Source organism: Ceratotherium simum, chromosome 21 (assembly GCF_057802395.1).
Source record: "Ceratotherium simum simum isolate JZ-2026a chromosome 21, ASM5780239v1, whole genome shotgun sequence".
In the NCBI taxonomy this organism is placed as follows: Eukaryota; Metazoa; Chordata; class Mammalia; order Perissodactyla; family Rhinocerotidae; genus Ceratotherium; species Ceratotherium simum.
Genome location: NC_141920.1, coordinates 25,991,480 through 26,008,441, shown reverse-complemented (window position 1 = coordinate 26,008,441; position 16,962 = coordinate 25,991,480). Strand labels below are relative to the sequence as shown.

Genomic DNA, 16,962 nt, shown 5'->3' with positions numbered 1-16,962 from the left:
TTTTTTGCAACCTTGACCTCGCCCAACCCCCATATTTGCTCCCAGTTCACAGACCCAAAACCCGGCCCAAACACCATCAAAATATTTATTAAAACCAAAGCAGGAGAGAACAGAGCTGTTAGGAAGGCAAATCAAAGTGCAGATTGGAGGATGGGGCAGAGCAAGTGGGGTGGAGGGGGGCACTTCAAATGCCACAGGAGGGCCCCTGTGGTCTGGGCAGGGGGAGGCCCTTCACCCACCCCTCTTGCCCACCCTGTCAGCGAAGGTCCCCCACTCACCTCTCCCATCTCACATCCATCCTGGGGGCAGCTGAGGCCCTGCAGTGACCCCCTGGGGAGGGACCACGCCCCTCAATCCACCCACGGCTGTCAGTTGGTCAGTCTGTCTCCCTCCCTCACTTTCCCAATAAATAAACCGCTCAGACCTCAGCTCCTTCGGAATGGGGCAAAAATCAGCTCAGGGACCCCCACCCTTCGCTCAGGGGTACAGGGAGTTAGGGCATCAGCCCCACACCCCTCCTACCCTTTGCTGGTGCCCCAGGCTTGCCAAAGAGGCCTTGATAAATAAATAACGCTCCATTAAAGCTTCGATCAGAAAAACCTTTAAGACGACAGAAGTGCTCTCGCTGTCCTGCAAACAAGCAGGCCAAGGCCTCGCCACCCGGCCTGGTCAGCACGCAGGATTCTGGGGGCAGGTGGCCACCCTGGGCCTCGTGGGGCCCCTGGAGCAAGGAGACCAAAAGTGCAGTTAGAGCCCCCACCACGCGCACACATGGACTCATGCACACACACGTGGACACACTGGGGCGTGTTTTCAGTGCACGCACAGATGTGTTCACCTTCATTCCCCGGTACATGCACACACACATGCTCACACACCACTCACCCCGTGTACACACATGTTGGGTGTTGGGTGCATGCACATACACACCACAAACAGAATCCTTCCCTTCCTGGCTTGCTCAGCCTCCTGGCAGTAGCCAGACTCCAGAGCCAGAAGCTTCTGGAGACAGGGGAGAGGGGTATAAATTAAACATTTCCAATTGGGCTGGGAGGACAGCCAGGGACAGGGGGCTCCAGGGCTGTAGAGACAGGATGGGCATCTCAGGAGGCCCTGGCCCCTCTCAGCCCCATCAGAAATCCAGGGGAGTGAGGTCCCCAAAGTCACAGTCGAAGAGGTCTCTGATGCCCTCACCCTCCTCAAGGCCAAAGTGGTAGTCAAGGGCCTCGTGGGGGGGGGACAGGCTGATGAACTCCTCAGGGAGGAGGCCGGAGAAGTCCTCCCGCACATGCTCCAGGAGCGAGTCGGCCGCCACCAGCGGGGACAGGCGGTCCTCGTCCACGGGGGCCCGCAGGCCGCCCATCCGGGAAAGCAGAGGTTCTGGGGAGACGGGGGAGCATCACAGGCCGGGGACGCCCCGGCAGGGAGGGCAGAAGGGGCTGTCACGCCTGCCCACCCACCTGGGAGAGGGGCCCTGCCCCACCCCACTCACCCTTCACCCACCTTGCTCCAGGCTGAGCAGGGACTGGCTAGGATCCGTGGCAGGGGATGAGGAGGGAGATGATGGTGGTGGCACTGTGGTGGCAGGGTCAGCTGCCCTGTCCTCCTCCCCAGAAGCTGTCCCCTGGGACGAGGTCTTCCCGGGGCTGATCCCGCCCGCACTCTCCTCAGGACACAGGAAAACATCGATGGGGCCTTGTTTGCTCTTAAGGGAGATCTGAAAGGTCTGGGTGGAGGCAGCAGGCAGGGTAAACTGAGGCTCAGCTGACCACCATCCCAGCCCAGCCTGTTCTGGTCAAGCCTGGAGTCCCAGGTCTCACCTCCGAGGAGTCCACGGCTTGGAGCTGGGTCTCGGGAGGAGCCTTGATCACCATGACCATCTGCTCTGCAGGGTCCGCGATGCTACGAAGGTCCTGGCAGGTCACATAGGCCAGGGTTGGTGGAGTCAAGGACCACATGACCTTTGACCCCTGGGGGTCACCCACCCAGACAGCTCATAAGGCAGAGCCCACATCTGCCTTGTCACTCCTGTCCTCTCCCATCTCCCACCCCAAGGCCTGGCACATAATTGGTGCTTCAGCCTACCTCATGCCTTGAGCCTCAATTTCCACATCTGTACAGTACCCATCAAATCCCAAGTAATGATGGCTGCCTACAATAATTTCATGTAAATTACCTAACACGACTCAAGGCCTGGTGGTGAGAATTTATTCTGACCCATGATCTTGGTGTCAGTTAGTGGTTGTGTCCAAAATTTATAAACGTAATCTGGGTAGTCACTTTAAAAGGCTTATTTTAGGGCCAGCCCCATGGCTTAGCGGTTAAGTGCACCCGCTCTGCTGCTGGCAGCCCGGGTTCGGATCCCCGGCGCCCACCACTTCTCCGGCCATGCTGGGGCCGCGTCCCACATACAGCAACTGGAAGGATGTGCAGCTATGACATGCAACTATCTACTGGGGCTTTGGGGGGAAAATAAATAAATAAAATCTTTAAAAAAAAAAGGCTTATTTTAAAATAAAGTTTCTGTTTTTGCAAATGAAAGACAAAAACTTGCATCTCTAACCTTGAAGCCGCAACCATTTACTGAATCCCTGTACTAAATGATGTTCGTTATTGCTGGTACTAGCTTTTCTTGTTTTAATCTGTGCAATTTCAGAATTGGATTATTTTCCCCTTTTACAGATGGAGCTGAGGCTCAGAGAGTTTAAGAAACTTGTCCAGCATCGCAGAGTGAGTAAACACTGTGCCGGCACTTGCATCCAAAGGCAGAGCCCTCTCCTGGATCCCGGGCCCAGGGTAGTCTCTCTAGTCCCACTGGGTGGGACCCCGCCCACCAGGCAGTGCAAGGATATCGCTGGCTGTCGGCGTCCTCGGAAAGCAGCCGCAGCTGTGTGGTGCAGATGTGGATCAGGTGGTCCAGCTGCCGCTCGCTCTCCTGCAGTTGCCGGAGGTCCTGGGTCAGTCCTTCAAGCCGCCCGCCAATCCCCACTGCTGCATGGCTGCCTCTGCGGGGAGGCAAAGGGAGGGTGAGCAGCTCCTGACCTCTCTGCCCAGGAGCCCTCATCTTCGGCACTGTCTGCTGCTGCCTCTGTTCTGTGAGACCCAGATGAGCCCTGGCCCCAATCTGGGTCCGGCTCCTCAGCTGGGAAAACAACAGAGGGCTAAAGCTGGGCTCCAAGTCAGACGGGCATGGGTTTAAAGTTGGGCCTGCGGGGGCCAGCCCCGTGGCCTGGTGGTTAAGTTCAGCAGCTCCGCTTTGGCAGCCCAGGTTTGGTTCCTGGGCGTGGACCTACACCACTCATTGGCAGCCATGCTGTGGCAGCGACTCACATACAAAACAGAGGAAGACTGGCACAGATGTTAGCTCAGAGCAAATTTTCCTCAGCAAAAAATAAAAAATAAAGAAAATAAAGTCAGGCCTGCATGTCTATAAACACTCACGTGTCCCTCACGGGGGCTGGATAAGTAACGATGGCATAGACGTGCCACAGAATACTCCACAGTTGTGTAAAAAGCCAAGAATGCATTAGATGTACAGATATGGAAGCATTTCTAAGACATGTTGTCAAGTGAAAAGAAAGAAGAATGATGCAGAATGGAATGATCTACCAAAAACCGAAAGGGCAGATGAGTTCAAGAGAGGGAGGACATGGGCCGGCCCCGTGGCTTAGCAGTTAGGTGCGCGCACTCCGCTACTGGTGGCCCGGGTTCAGATCCCGGGCGCACACCGACGCACCGCTTCTCTGGCCATGCTGGGGCTGCGTCCCACATACAGCAACTAGAAGGATGTGCAGCTGTGACATACAACTATCTACTGGGGCTTTGGGGGAAAAATAAATAAACAAAAATTTAAAAAAAAAAGAGAGGGGAGGACAAGCAGGGAAAGAGGTGAGAAGGGAACAGTAAAACAAGAATTAACAGGAATAAAAGTTGTGTTAGACCAGCTCCGCAATGGCAACAGAAGTCAGAACAGTGGTATGAGGGGTGGGAACGACTGGGGAGGGGCACAGGGAACTTTCCAGGGTGCTGAAATGTTCTTTATCTTGATCCGGATGGTGGTTACCCAGGTGAACAGGTATGTACACCACACTGAGCTGGATACGTAAGGTTATGAACTTCCCTGCATCCATCGCCTCAGGGAGCCACCTCTCCTCTCGAAGCCTGTTTCCCCAGCTCTAAGATGGGGATGCAGGCAGCCACAGCATCACTATCAGCTCCTCCAGGCTGGCCCAGCCCCCGGCCTCCACCCACCCTCCTGCTTGGCTGGTACCTACAGCCACTGGATGTGGTTCTTGGACTTCTTGGCGATGAGCTGGATGCCCTCAAGGACGTTGGTGATGTCGTAGATGCGCCGTTTCTGCACCTTCAGCACCTCAGCTGCCCAGTTCAGGTCAACAACGCCATCAGCCGAGCGGCTCAGCAGCTCCAGGAAGCGTTTGGTGGTCAGATTCAGCGACGTCTCATAGCGTGACTTCTCCCCCGGGGATTTCACACCTGGGGGAGCCAGGCAAGGCAGGGTCCCTCAGCACCACCCCCACCCCCAGCTGGGCCGGCCTAGGGGTGGGGTGGGCAAATGGCTCCTTCCCCTTGGTGAAGCCAAGCAGGGAGGCCCTGTGGCTGCTGCCTGCCAACCAAAGCATTCCTTTTCCGGCCGGGGAACTCCCCACCCCCCAGGGCCTGGGGAAGCCATGCCAGGCGGCCACTCCAGCTGCCCCTCGGGGCCCCCAGAGGCCTGGCTCAGGCCCCGGCCTAGGCCTGGCAGACCAGAGCTTAGTTTGCAAGTATGTTTGTCTGTCCACACCCCAACCTGGGCCTGGTCAGGGGGCCTGCCCCAGCCTGAGCTCCGCAGGTACCTTTTCCCGGGTGGCGGCCTCTGCCCCGGGCTGGCCCGCTGCTCTCAGCCAGGTATTGATGGTCAGTTTCCAGGTCCAGCCTCCGCTTCACCTGCAGCAAAATAAATGGGAGGATGCCCAGTAACCAGGAGAGTGAGGCCACAAGAGACCTGGCTGAGGCTTGGTGCTCCTGGCCCACCCCTGGCCTCAGTTTCTCTACCAGTGTGCCTAGGTGTGTGAGTGAGGGGCAGATTCTAGGGGACACAATCCTACCACACAGGACAGAACACTCAACTGGAAGGCCCAGTTCCACCACTACCTCCCTGGAGGCCTGTAGTAGTTTGCCAATCGTTTGATACTCCTCCTTTCAAAGGATGGAGCCTAATTCTCCTCCCCTTAAATATGGGCCAGACCTGGTAACCTGCTTCTAATGAACAGAATGTGGTGAAAGTGATGGTGTGTCACCTCACTTGAGACAGCGTCATCGAGGCACTGGAGCTTCCTCCTTGCTCTCTATATTGGACCACTTTGGGGGGAGCCAGCTGCCATGTCATGCAGGCGCTCAAGTGGCCCTACGGGCAGGCCCAAGTGGCCAGGAACCGAGGCTCCTCCCAACAGCAACATGGGTAAGCTTAGAAGCAAATCCTCCAACCCTAGTCACACCTTCTGTGGAGTGTAGCCTGGACCAACATCTTGACAGCAACCTCAGAAGAAACCCTGAGCCAGAGGCACCCAGCTAAGTCTTCTCTGAATTCCTGACCCACAGAAACTGTGTGATAATATATGTTTGCTGTTTTAAGCCATTAAGATACAGGTCCCTTGGACAAGTCACCAACTCTCTGGTTTCCAACTATCTGTGAACATTAGTTCAGATAGTTCACTATGTGCATACATTAGTTCCTTCCATCCTATGGACTGGCAGCACGGTAATGGCCCCATTTTACACACAAAGTAACTGAAGCCCAGAGAGGCCCAAAGTCACACAGCTAGGAAGTGGCAGAGCCAGGATTCCCGCCCAGGATGCCCTGATTTAGTTCACACTCGAAGATGGAGATTGCCCTGGAAGTCTCACCTCAAAGGCACCCTGACCCAAACCAGACATACCCTCCCCTCCCCCATCCACAGAGTTTCCTGAGCTAGAACCTCTTCAGCCCCGCCCGCTGCCCTCATCATATCTATTTGCCAAGAAATCCTGTCACCACAGCCACTACCACCTCCCACCTGGACCATTCGGCCGTCTCAACGGTCCCCCTGCCTCCGTCTGTCCTCTTCCACCTTAGTATCCTCATCTGCCACCACTTCTCCACATGAACTTCTGCTGAGACATGGTTTTTCACAAACCTATGCCTCTGAGCCTTAGCCCATGCTGGTCCCTCCCTGCCTCCCACCCTTCACACCTACTCCTTCCACCCCTATGACCTTACCCATCACTTAAGACTTTCTGATCCTGTGATAGAGACTGCACCTCTTCCCCCTCTGAACTGCCTCAAACCCAACCTTTTCCCACAGTCTGTCACTAGAAACTTCTGTATATGTGTTTGTTTCACCCGGAGGGCTCCTCACCCGGAGGCCAGGGAGCCCTCAGAGGTGGGCACTGGGTCTCAATCATCTCTGTACACAGTGTCTGGCATGAGGCCTGGGCATCCACAAATGTCTGCTGAATGAACCTCCCCACCTGCTGACAGATGCGGACACTCCCTCCCTCACACACATTCATGGGCTCCCTCAGGCGTCCTGGAGATAGAAGAGCTAACATGTGCTGGGTGCTTCCTGTGAACTGAGCACCTGCTAAGTAACTGCTTCACCTGCATTCAATCACCAAACCCACCCATCACCCTGCAGCGGGTGCTACGATCTTCACTTCCCGAGGAGCCTGCACCTGGGAGAGGTCACACAGACAGTGAGAGGTGGAGCCCGGATTTGAATCCTAGTGGGCTGGTAGAGCCACGTTCCTATCCACACGTCCTGCCTCTCTAGAGCCTACTCCAGAAGCCAGGTCCCCAAGAGCCAACCAGAATGTACCCCCTCTCCAGTCCTGCCCACAGGGATGGAACCTGGCATGCTCCTGCCAACTGCACCCCTCGCCTTTTCCCTGTTCCCCAGGCCCTTGCCCACCCTGAAGGCAGGTCAATGCCACACCCTAAAACAAGGGCTCAAATGTCGCACCTCTAGAGAACCCCCACAGGGGCCGGGAAAGGCAAGGATGAAGACACACAGAACACTGGTGAAAAATCTCATGACCCAAAATGCCCATCCACGGGAGGGGGCCACAAAAACCATGGTTCATCCAGCCCCAGGAATACCAGCAGCTGTCAAGGACTGAGGCAGGTCGACGCAGAATCCTCTCAAAGACATATTGACAAGAAAAATGCTATAGGGAAATGCACTTATATGATCCCTTTTTGGATTAAAAAACTCCTGAAACCTGTTTTCTCTGATTCGGTTTCTGTTATTATAGAATCCATTTCAGGAGGAACCTCCGTATGGGGAGAGGTTCCATGAGGAATTGTTGCCTTCTCTGTAAAGTGTGAACAATGCACTGTCTGAACACGGAAATAAAGGAAAAACTACAATTTTTAAAACTTTGGAAAAGGAAAGCTGTCATAACCACCTTTAAAAAAACACACAAAATAGGCTTAGGAAAAGAAAAGAGAAGGAAGGATGGATGGGGCTGAGATCCTGCCCCCTTCAACTTTCACCTCTTAACTCTTTTTCTACAGTAAATATGTATTATATATATATATTTTTTTTATAATTTTATTTATTTATTTATTCCCCCAAAGCCCCAGTAGATAGTTGTATGTCATAGTTGCACATCCTTCTGGTTGCTGTATGTGGGACGCGGCCTCAGCATGGCCGGAGCAGCAGTGCATCGGTGCGCGCCCGGGATCCGAACCCGGGCTGCCAGCAGCAGAGGACGCGCACTTAACCACTAAGCCACGGGGCCGGCCCCAAATATGTATTATATTTAGTTTGTTTTTTAAAGCCATGACAACAGGGTAGAGGTGGATACGAAGAGCCAGGAGGAATGGCTGAATTGCAGAGCCTCGTATGCAGGAGATGCTCTATGAATGCGCACTGGTGCAGAAGCTGAGCCTGTAGCTTGTTTCAAGGACTGCCCCAAACAAACGGCAGTGCAGAGGGTCGGCGGAGGTCACAGCGCATACAGCCAGCGGCTACTCAAAGGCACAAGAGTTGGGGGTGTTAGAGGGCAAAAGCTGACCCCCCATCTCTGCCCACCAGCAGAAAATGCCCACTAGCCCTTAAGTATTGTGAGGGCACAGGCTCCTTACTTGCCTCCGTGCCTAGTACCTAATGGGCGTGCACTAACTCAACAACTGTTGAATGAATGGACTGCTCAGGCCCAGTGAGGCTGCCCCAACACCACTGGGGGTGGAGCGGAGGGCACGCTTCCTCAGCCCCGTCCCTGGCAGTATCTCTGAGCCTGGAGCTCAGCTCCTTGAGGGCAGGACCCACAGCCCTGGGCCTGTATGTACTTGTCAGTCAGCTCAATGGAGGATACTTGTCCAGGTCCCAAGCTGGTACCTGCAGGGACAAGCCACCAGGATATAGGAGACAAGCCAGGTGACCCAATCCTGGGATCCCCTCCCCCTCACTCAGTAGGAGGAAGGGGCCCTGGGCTTCCTTCAATCTGTTAGCATCTCTAGGAGGCAAGGCATCCTAGCACAGCAGTTAACTGCTCTGGAAATTTGGACTGGTCCTACCACTCACTAGCTGAATGACTAGGGAAGGTTCTAAGATTTCTAGGCCTCAACTTCCCTATCTGTAAAAGGGGAAGGTTGTTGAGAGGGTTAAACAAGTTAATTGGGTAAAGTGCTTGGCACAGAGCCTGACACACAAAACAGTCTCAAAACAATGGTGGCTGCTATTGTTATTATTATTAGCATCTTGGTGATTCCGGAAGGCAGCACTGGGCATGGGGCCAAGGAGGTTGGGGGAGCCTTGCCGGGATGCCTCAGGGACCAGCTGCCACCCAGGCCCCCATCAGCAGTTGGGCAGCTTCCACCTCCTTGCGCTGGGCCCTGCCTCACCCCTCCCACTTGCTCCAAGCCCCCTGCTGAGACCCCTCCTGCTCGCCCCACCTTCACTCACAAGCTGTGCCAGTCAAACTGGTCTCCACACCCTGTCCTGCAGCCCACAAGTCCAAGCATCAGGCCTCCACTCCCTTCTCCCCCACCTCTTCTGGACCCCCCATACTGAACTGGTCTTGAGCCTCTTGCTGTTCAGGGAGCACTTTATCAAGGCATCTCCCAGGGACGTTTACTCTCTCCTTGCAGTGGGGGGCCTTCTCTCCAGCTCCCAGAGGCCCAGCCTACTTCCACAGTACTTCCAGTACTTCCACAGGGGCAGAGGGGTCTGCCTGCCTGATTAATGAGGTTCCATGGCAACCAGAGCCTGGGCGGGTGGAGGGTGGCAGATGGAAGGACAGGCAGAGGGAGGGGATCAGCAGCTGGCCCAGCCACCCCGCCCCTGCAGAGAAGGCCTCCCAGCCAGGAGGCCTGTCCCCAGAGGCCCAGGCCTGCACCTGGCAATCTAGCGCTGAGGCAGGAAGGAGGGTCTCCTCAATGGCTCTTCAACGGTCTGGCCCCAGGACGCCCCCCTTCACCTCCCCAAGCAGCCGTGCCCACTACCCAGCTACAAGCTCTGGTCTGAAGCCAGCAGCCCTCAGTTCAAATCCCAGTCCCACCACTTGCAGCCGTGTGACCGGGGCAAGTCACTTGCCCTCTCTGAGCCTCAGTTCAGATGGGTCACCGAGCTCTCAGTATGCTTGTGAGTTTTAGCTGGCTCGAAGTCTGCCAGGCCTGACATGCAGTCTGCGCCAGTTGAATACACGTGGGCCATTATTATCTCTGAGTTTGACCCACGCGAGGCTCCGGTGAGGACGCTGAGGCTCAGAGCACAGAGAAGCAAACAAGGACTGGCCCGAGGTCACCCCGCACCCCGGGGCGGGGCCCGGAGGCTCAGCCCAGGCTCGGCACCGCCCAGGCCGGGCGCCTCAGCCCACCCCTCCCCCGCCCCCGCGGCCTCCGGGCCAAACACCGCGCCCCGCCCGGGTCTGCGCGGGGGGTCAAGGCAGCGCTCTCAGCCCAGAGTCCCTGGTGTCCGTACCGGCGGGCGGCCGAGCGCGGGGCGCGGCGCGCTGGGTGTGGGCCGGGGCGCCTGCGGCGTGGCGAAGAGCAGCAGGTCGGGGTCGCGGGGGCCGGCGGCGGGCGCGGCAGGGCCGGCGGGGGCCGGCGGGGCGCTGGCGTCCTGCGCCGTGGAGATGATGACGATCTGCGAGGAGTCGAGCAGCCGCAGCGCGCCGGCCCCGAGCAGGGCCTCCAGCGCCGGCGCGCATGGGCCGCCCGCGGGGGCCCCGGCCACGGCCATGGCGCTCACGGCCCGCGCGGCCCGGGGGGCAGGCGGCGGCGGCGGCGCGGGCCCATGGCGACAGGCCGCGGCGAGGGCTCGATCCCGCTCCGGATCCCGCTCCGCCCCCGGCCGCCGCTGCCTGCAAAGTCCCGGCCACTTTTACGCGCCAAATCCTTTTTGCCGCGAAAGAGCCACGAGCCGCCGAGCGCTGCCACCATTGGCCGTCCGGGCCGTGACGGAGGCGACGGCGACGGCGCCCATTGGCTGCAGGGCGCCGGACCGGCGGCGGAGGGCGGGACGGGGCGGCGGCGCGAGGCGGCGCGACCAATCGCGGGACCGGGCGCGCGCAGGCTTTGTCGGGGCGGTGCCAGGCGCGTTAGCACTCCCCGCCCGCAGCCGGGACGGCCCCGGCCCGAGGCGTGGTGGCCCCGCCCCCCGGACACACCTCACGCTGCTGATCCTCTGTGGAGACCTTAGGACTGAGCGTCTATTCTGCACATCTCACCATCAGCAGACCCCACGTGACCCCCAGACCCCCCGACCCACCCCTCCCCCACCTGTAGCCCCAATACCCTCAGCCCAGATCTCTAGAAACTGCCCCTCCTCTTTTCTGGGTTCTCAGGCCCACCTCCAAAGCCCCTGTCACCCAGAGCCCAAGCAGAAGGGGGCTGCTAGGAAATGGCGGTGGGACTTCTGGCCTAATACAGTTTGGGATTTTCCTGCAAGCTCCCTTGTAGCTGGAATCCCTTCAATAGCCCATACACAGCTTCTGCTTGAACTCATTCATTCAACAAACGTTTAGACAGCCTGCTCTGTGCCCCATTCTTGACTCCTGGCTCTAAGGAACTCGCAGTTTAGTGAAAAAGGGAGGAGGGGAACAGAGAGGTAACACATGTTTACGATACGATGAGGAATTTCCACCATGAAAGTGACTCCATGTTAGACCTCACCAAGGGAGCAGGTGAGGGTGCTGAGCATGAAAATGCATTTAATCTGGAGGCCCTGGGACCTCTCCATCAGCCATTTCTCATTGGGTAGGTCAGCTGGTTTGACCAATATTGTCCCCTCTGTCAGGCCTTGTGCCAGCACTGAGGGCAGAGATGTGAAATTCATCATTTACACGAATTTGCCTGCCATCTGGTGGGGATGACCCAATAGAAAAAAAGTAGCTAAGACACAAACAAGAATCAAATCACTAGGCCCAGTATGAACGTCACTTCCTCCAGGGAGCCCTCCAGAGTCCTCCATTGCCTGATGCTGCCTCTGTTCCAGCACTGACCACACACTGGGTTTCTCCATCTACCTCCTCTACCAGACTGGGGCCTCTTCCCAACACTGGCCTGGCCCAGAGCAGGTACCTAGAAGGGTTAGGAAAGAAACAGAGGCTGATGCCAGAGGCCACCTAGAATGCCACAAGGAGGCCTTGGTTCTGCAAGAGTAGTCCTTAGGCCCCTGGCTTCAGAATCACCTGGGCACGTGTTAACTCTAGCCCCACCCCAGCCCTGCCAATTTAGAATCTCTAAGTGCCCAGGAATCCACATTTTCACAAGCAGCCCCCCATCCCTATTCCAGGTGATTTTTCTGTGCTTTTCCCATTTGAGAACAAATTGGTATACCCGTATAACCAAAATGTGTGGTGCAGCCTCAAATTACAGCCCCTTGAGGGTATTTCTCAGCTTCAGTTTCCTCATCTGTAAAATGGGCACATTGCCCTGGCCCCTTCCAGGGCTGCCATGAGGATGAAAAGCCTAAGGGATCTGAAAGTGTTTTATAAATTATGAGGTGGTTTAGGAAAGCAGCAGGAGTTTCCTAAGCAGTTTGTGAAATCACTCATTGCAGATCCTAGACTGTGTCTGCACTAGAAGGAACCACAAAGACTACACAAGCTTCTTGCTGCACAGATGGGAAAACTGAGGCCCATTCAGGGGTAGGGACCTGTGAAGCCAGCCAGTGATAGAATGGGGCCTACACTGGATTCCCATTCCTGGGGCCAGCCTGTCCCCCTTCTCCTCCCCAGTTAGAGAAGCCACTATTGGAATGGTAGGTCTCATTTAAAATAACCAAGCCAGGGGGCCGGCTCGGTGGCTCAAGCAGTTAAGTGCACGCGCTCGGCTTTGGCGGCCCAGGGTTCGCCAGTTCAGATCCCGGATGCACACCAGCGCACTGCTTGTCATGCCATGCCATGCCATGGCGGCGTCCCATATAAAGTAGAGGAAGATGGGCACAGATGTTAGCTCAGGGCCAATCTTCCTCAGCAAAAAAAGAGGATGATCGGCATTGGATGTTAGCTCAGGGCTAATCTTCCTCACAAAAATAAAATAAAATAAAATAAAATAACCAAGCCAGACCCTGACAGAGGGTGAGATAAGCCAGTAACACTCCCTTTCCAGATGGAGATTCCTTCCTCCACACCTTCCCAAAGGGTCTCAATAACAGTAACATTCACTTTTTGTAAAGCACTCTCATACCCAATAGTCACTCAACAAACACTTATTGAGCACGTGCCATGTGCCAAGCACTGTACTGGTTGCTGGAAAAGACAGATATTGTTATTATTGCCCCATTTTATGATGAGGAAACTGAGGCCCAAAGGGCACAAGCTTACCTAGCATATGAAAGGCTATTATTCAGGCTTGGTGAGGCTAAAGCCAGTGGTGTTTCAAAGCCCTGCCTTTCCCCAAAGTATTCAAGTACACAGCCTCCCAGGTAGAAGCCAGTGCTCTCCTTCCCACCATCTCTCCTATTCTGCTGCAGCAGAAAGGAGCGAAGATCAGAATTCCCAGTGTGAAATCAAGGAAGAGATAAGGGCATTCTGTATCTATTAATACCCACTTGAAAGCAGCAAAGGCCTGAGAGATGGGTTCCCTTGGCCCCAAGCCTGGCAGAGCCTGATAAGGCTGTTCTCAACATCAACAGTTCTCCTCAGGCTGGGAGGCTTCCAGAACATCCACAGTTACTGGGCAGCCACTTCCATTGATGATCTCCTTTCAATCTGATAATCCCATAAGTGAGGCTTGTTTATCCACATGGTGCAGGAGGAAGGAAGCGCAGTTCAAGGTCGCAAAGCAGAACTGAGATGAGAACTTGGCCTGTTTCACTGCAAAACCCGGGAGGGCCTGCCCTTCATACCCTGTCATCCTCTGTAAACACCCCAAGAGCTAGGCTCGGGCTGTCAAGATTACAATGTGTGGTTTCCAAAAGGTATTATGGTGGATAGTGACTCAGTTAGCAGGTGCTCACCCCCATCACCACCTCCACCAACTCCTTACTCTAGAGGAGTCCAAAGGGGTGTAAGCTCCTGGGCCCACGATCCTGGGCCTGGAGACATTTTCCCCGCGATTCTTGCCAAGAGGCAGGATAGTGTAGAAGTGATAGCATGGGCTTCTAATTATTTATTTATTTATTTATTTTTCCCCCAAAGCCCCAGTAGACAGTTGTATGTCATAGTTGCACAACCTTCTAGTTGCTGTATGTGGGATGCGGCCTCAGCATGGCCGGAGAAGCGGTGCGTCGGTGCGCACCTGGGATGCGAACCCAGGCTGCCAGCAGCGGAGCACGGGCACTTAACCGCTAAGCCACGGGGCCGGCCCTAGCATGGGCTTCTAAATCAGGTGGATGCAAAAGGAACCTTGGTCTGTGTGACCTTGGACGAGTCAATTCACTTGCTCTGAGCCTCACTCATTCAAACCACAGATATTTATTCAACACCTACTAAGTGTCAGCATTATGCTAGGTGCTGGGGAAACAGCTGGAAGCAAAAAAGACCCATTTCTGATACCTGGAGCTCACAGTCCAGTGGGAGAGTCAGAATTATTTCTATGTACCTGCACAATATGCTCATTAATAAGTTTGACAAAAGACACAAATAATTCAAAGTTATTTATTCTACATATACCACCTCCCTAAACATACACTCTTAGCTTGAAAAAAAAAAAAATCTCCAAACAGGAACATCCCATCATTATAAGGAGTGCATAATTGGGAGAAATGATTCTGTGGTGACTTAATTTTATTAAGGGGCACAGAGACATCCATTGTTGAGTTCTGGCAGAGGGAGGTGGGGAGTTTTATGTCTGCAGCATCACGTTTGTCTCGAATGATCCCTTGTTGCTACACTGAATTCTCTGTTTGACTGACGGTTTACTGTCCCTGGAGATGCTCTGTCACCGTGCCAGTTCTTTCTGGCTGTGTCTGAACACAGGCCTCTTACTCATCCGAGGCTAACATGGAAGCAAGCCTTGGGAGTCAGGCAGACCCCAGCCATGTGGTTGGCTAGATGACCTTGAGGAAGTGATGCACCCACTTGAAGGGCTTTGCTTACCCCATCCATAGGCCGAGGGGCAAAGGCTCCTTTACAGGATGGGTGTCAGGGTTAAGTGAGAAAACAGGACAGGCAGAGTTTGCAAACTGGCCCATAGATGTGATTTAATTTGCCCACAAAATATTTTTTCTGAATTATGAATTAGTTTAAAAAATTTTAAATTGGGAAATACTATATAAAAATTGAAATATTTGGCTTCCTTTTAAACAGTAATATCTGGCAATACTAGCCAGGCCATCGCAGTGCTAAGCAGTTGCTGTCCCCCGTTTAGTCAGAGCCTTGACCCTCCAGGCCACCAGAGTCCCTGCCTGGCTTGCCTCCCTCAGTGACCTTACTTGCCCTGCCATTCCAGGTTTCTGAGTCTGCAATGCCTGATGCGTGGGCCTGGCACAGAGGAAGCAGCCTATAAACGTTAACTGCTCTTAGTGATATCGTTACTGCAAGGAACCAATCACACCAGCACAGCTCCTCTGCTTTGCAGGTAAGTAAAGAGAAGACATGGACACGGGAGTGTAGGAAAAGTAGGCTTTCATAGTCAAACAGGAGACATGGGGTTTAGTGCCAGCCAACAGCTGCCTGGCTATGTGGCCTTGGCCAAATCCTTGGCCATCGGTTGGTCCATATGTCCAGTGGGGTGTAGGGCCGGAGGGTCCAAGGTCCAAAGTAAGTGGACAGGTCTCAGATCCATAAGCAAGCCTCTCTTCCCCCAAACCCTGTTATTCCCTGAGTCATGCCCTGGGGACCTCTCTCCTCTCCAAGGCTCACCAGTTGCCACTTCCTTTCTCTGCATCACCCCAACCTCTGAGGAGGGATTATGCTTTTCCAAGGAGAGGGGAAAAACCAGACACAGTGGCTATGCCTGCCCTGCCCAGGGCCACAGTGATGGGGTAGGGAGCCCTTAGAGCAGAGGCGCTCTGTTTTTTCATCGGTAAAATGGGGATGAGAATAGTAATAATGCTTACCCGGTAGGGTTGTTGTGACATTAAATGAGTTACTAAAGTGCTGAGGACAGCACCTGGCACAGAGAGCACTCGATAAATGTCAGCTGTCATTAAGAATGAAGGATGGATCACTGAAGCCACTTGCCTACATCCCCACTCAGTTTTTCCAAAGAGGAAAGAACAACTGTTCCTGTCGGGCTGCAGAACAGGAGAGTGTTCATGCAGCAACCCCCGCCCTCCCTCCCAAGCCCCATCAGGCACAGGTGGGCACAGAGACAAGAGAAAAATACATTCAGAGGGCAGTGAAGTGTGTAGATGAGACAATCTCACATTCCATTGATTCTAAGACTTTTTTTCATATTTAACATCTCTGAAATTGAGGTGCACCATACAACCAATGGCATGTCCATTTTTAGGCAGGAGCTCTTTTCTTTCTTAGGGGCTCAAAATAATGTTGTATGTCATCTTTGGTGGCATCTGAGAAGTGATGAGATATGGTGGACAACAAATGCCCGGCACGTGCCTGCTATGTCACAAGCCCTCAGATTATTCTCATCACCTTTAGCATCTCCAGCACATTTGGGGTTGGCCATGGTGGAGCGAGCAACTTTTCTTTTTCTTGTTTTCTCACTGATGCTGACCCGCATTTGGTCCCCGGATTGACAGGCACAAGGAAAATGCGGGCAGGGAGGGGAGCAGGGAGGACTCAGAATGGGAAGAGAAAGGCTTTTTATAATATATTAAGATATTCAGAGAGGAGGAGCCAGAGAGCTTTTTTTTTTAAACAAGAAAAAAAAATCCCTACTGGAAGCCAGAGTTATATATATGCCAAACAGGCCAGGAAACCCAGCAGGCCTCCGGGAGCTGGCAATGAACCGAAACAGGGGCATTGTGTCCAGGCCACTGGCTGGCTGAGGGGGCATTGTTAGGGCCTGGCCCTGTCTGGGAAGAGGGGGGTGGAGTGGGCAGGGGGAGTGTGTTCCCATGACTCCCTGGGGAGTAACGACAATCGGGGCCAGCTGGGAAGCCCGCATGCCAGGGGCCCCGTGGGCGGGTGACTGGCCCTGGAGGGGCCATGGAAGGCTGAAGGGGGCTGAGGCGGCGAGGAGGGGCAAGGTTAGGGCCTGTTTCTCAGCTGAGCGGAGGGGGAAAGGCCTAAGGAGGGGAAACGTGGGGGTCATTTGCTATACCCCTGTCCCTCACCCCCACGTCCAAAGCCCTGGGCCACTGAGTCTCTCTCCAAATTACACCCCAGATCTGCCTGCCTCTCTGCACCTTGTAGCCCCACCCTGGTCCAGGCTGCCAGGAGTCTCTCACCTGGACCACTGCGTGGCTTCCTCACTGGATCCTTGCTGCCAGCCTGGCCCCTACACTCTGTTCTCCACACACAGCTAGAAGGATCTTTCCAAAATGTAAACCACAGCACATCACTCCCCTGCTTAAACCTGCCAAAGGCTGCCAGTCACACTTAGAAGAAAACTTAACCCCCTTATTC

The 16,962-nt window shown here is 54.7% G+C and overlaps 1 protein-coding gene across 1 annotated transcript; it reads right to left on the bottom strand.

The window, feature by feature from the left end:
• Window positions 1-69: 69 nt before the first annotated feature.
• E2F1 (E2F transcription factor 1) lies at window positions 70-10,309 on the bottom strand. Its single transcript, XM_087445388.1, has 7 exons — window positions 9,963-10,309; window positions 4,854-4,944; window positions 4,275-4,494; window positions 2,853-3,005; window positions 1,821-1,935; window positions 1,504-1,726; window positions 70-1,380 (listed from the first exon to the last, which is right to left on the bottom strand). Exons 1-7 carry the CDS (start codon window positions 10,221-10,223, stop codon window positions 1,133-1,135), a joined length of 1,311 nt encoding a protein of 436 aa, XP_087301514.1. The 5' UTR covers window positions 10,224-10,309; the 3' UTR covers window positions 70-1,132.
• Between the last annotated feature and the right edge of the window lie 6,653 nt (window positions 10,310-16,962).